Source organism: Hyperolius riggenbachi, chromosome 12, assembly GCF_040937935.1.
Source record: "Hyperolius riggenbachi isolate aHypRig1 chromosome 12, aHypRig1.pri, whole genome shotgun sequence".
Lineage (NCBI taxonomy): Eukaryota > Metazoa > Chordata > Amphibia > Anura > Hyperoliidae > Hyperolius > Hyperolius riggenbachi.
The window spans coordinates 52330625-52333473 of NC_090657.1; the positions used below are offsets into that span (position 1 = coordinate 52330625).

Genomic DNA, 2849 nt, shown 5'->3' on the forward strand with positions numbered 1-2849 from the left:
GTGTAGATCAGTGTAGAAAGGAGTGTAGATATATATATATATATATATATATATATATATATATATATATATATATATATATATATATATATATATATATATATATATATATAAATATATATATAGATAGATAGTGTAGGGGTAGTACAGTATATAGGAGTGGGTGTAGAGAGGAGTGTATATAGTGTAGTGTAGAGAGGAGTGTATATATAGTGTGTATATATAGTGTAGTGTAGAGAGGAGTGTATATATATATATACTGTATATATAGTGTAGTGCAGAGAGGAGTGTATATATACTGTATATATAGTGTAGTGTAGAGAGGAGTGTATATATACTGTATATATAGTGTAGTGTAGAGAGGAGTGTATATATACTGTATATATAGTGTAGTGTAGAGAGGAGTGTATATATATATACTGTATATATAGTGTAGTGTAGAGAGGAGTGTATATATACTGTATATATAGTGTAGTGTAGAGAGGAGTGTATATATAGTGTAGTATATACAGCACTGTATATATATTTCTGTGGAAAGTGACTGCATATAGGGGCCGTACCCATATACAGTTTGTGTATATACTGCCATTTCGTAAAAAAGGCAGAAATGACGGAGAGGACGTACTCTCTTCAGCAGGCGTATGAACTTATGTGCCTGTCTGGTGAAAGCAGCGAGGAGGTGGACAACTCTGACTCGGAGTTTGAGCCAGTCGTTGACAGCGACACCATATCCGCTGATTCAGAAATTGAGGATCAGTCCTCTCCCCAACCAAACAGCAGCGGGAGGCAGAGAGAGACTGTCGTGATAGCCACCCAGACAAACAGCGGAGAGAGCAGAGTACCCCCTGCAAAACGCCGGCGCCGCCACTCATTCATACCAGAGGACATGGCGAGTCCTGTGTGGTCACCCGCCAATTTGGAAGCAGTCGAGCAACCACCATTTACCGCCCAGGCAGGAATATCCATAGACACCACAAATTTCTCCCCAATGGATTTCTTTCAGCTGATAATATCGGATGAGCTCTTGGGGATGATTGTGGAGCAAACAAATCTGTATGCTCAGCAGCACATCGCTGCTCACCCAGGGTCCAGTTATGCAAAGCCCGGTCACTGGAAGCCCACTACAATCCCCGAATTTAGAAAATTTTTAGGGCTTTTCCTGAATATGGGCATCACCATAAAACATCATTATAAAGACTACTGGAGCAAGGTATCCATCCATCACATGGGCATTTTCTCCAGCACTATGTCCAGAACACGTTTTCTGACAATATTGCGTTTCCTGCATTTTAATGATAACGCTCAGTGTGCATCCAGTACCAGCCCAAATTTTGATCGGCTTTATAAAATCCGTCCCCTTATCAATTATTTTTCCCAAAAATTTCCAGAGCTATACACGCCTGAAAAAGATATTTCCATCGATGAATCCCTCATACATTTCACCGGACGTCTGGCCATAAAGCAGTACATACCCTCTAAACGCACGAGGTATGGTGTCAAAATGTACAAGCTTTGTGAAAGCACCAGTGGCTATACCTGGTCATTCAGGATTTATGAGGGGAAGGACAGCCAATTAGAGCCCCCTGGTTGTCCAGATTACATCGGCACAAATGGGAAAGTGGTGTGGGACTTAATTACCCCATTGCTAAATAATGGCTATAATCTCTACCTGGACAACTTCTACACGAGTATACCCCTTTTTAAACATCTGTTCAGCCAGAAAACCCCCGCTTGTGGTACAATGAGATCGAACCGTAAAGGCTTCCCACAGACGCTAGTCAACAAGCGCCTTGAAAGAGGAGAGTCACAATATCTTCGCAGCAATGAAATGCTGGCGGCGAAGTATAAGGACAAAAGGGATGTGTACATGCTTTCTACAATACATCCAGCAGCAAACGCACTGACCAGGAGAGATGGTGTACAGAAGCCATTATGTATCCACGAGTACAACCAGTACATGGGAGGTGTGGACTTCAACGACCGTCTTGTACAGTCACACCTGGCCTTGCGCAAGTCAAAGTACTGGTATAAAAAGGTTGCAATTTATTTAATTCAAGTGGGCATCGTTAATTCTTGGATACTCCACAAAAAGTCCACAAACAGTGGTACCTATAAGTCTTTCCTCGAGACCATAGTTATCGAACTGCTGGAACCATCAGATGAAGGCCCAAGTACAAGATGTGATGCAGTTGCCAGACTTTCTGGGAAACATTACCCAGTAAAAATTCCACCAACTGCCTGCAAAGAATATCCACAGAAAAGATGCAGGGTTTGCTCTAAGCAGAAAAGGAGAGTACTCAGTCGATATCACTGTACAGATTGTCCTGAAAAACCTGGACTGTGTATGAAAGATTGTTTCCGGAAGTACCATTCCTCCACAAGATTTTAAATAGTTTCCCCTAAAATTCCACTAAATTTCACAAAATCAGCAGAGGTGTACCATTCCTCAACATTTTAATTTTTTCAACCCCCAAAATCCCAGCGTTTGCAAAATGCATTTTTTTTATTTAGAATGGTCAGTTCTTCTGCTTTTTCACGGACATACTTTGGAATGTAGTAGAAATTCACCCCAAAAATGATTCAGTAACTCCTTCCGAATAAAACGATATCAGATATGTGGGGCTACATTGTTTTATAGTTAAAAGCAGTATCCAGAAAATGTTGTCTATAATTGAGCTTTCAGAGAGCATAAATCACATGCTTGTATTTTCCAGCATAAGCCGCTTACAATAAAGTCTGAGGTAAAAAGTCTGTCAAATTCCCGCCAAAATGACTTCATTCAGTAAACTAAACCCCCTGAGGTATCATTCGATGGGTGCATTGATAATTTTGGCTGCATAGATTATTGG

At 40.6% G+C, this 2849-nt stretch overlaps 1 protein-coding gene across 1 annotated transcript; it reads left to right on the forward strand.

The window, feature by feature from the left end:
* The first annotated feature begins 607 nt into the window (after window positions 1–607).
* LOC137540935 (piggyBac transposable element-derived protein 4-like) lies at window positions 608–2389 on the forward strand. The gene has a single exon (XM_068262112.1). The coding sequence runs from the start codon at window positions 608–610 to the stop codon at window positions 2387–2389; it is 1782 nt and encodes a 593-aa protein (XP_068118213.1).
* The last annotated feature ends 460 nt before the right edge of the window (window positions 2390–2849 follow it).

Coding starts and splice junctions, on each gene's coding strand:
- LOC137540935 (XM_068262112.1), top strand. CDS start 608: ATGACGGAGAGGACGTACTCTCTTCAGCAGGCGTATGAACTTATGTGC.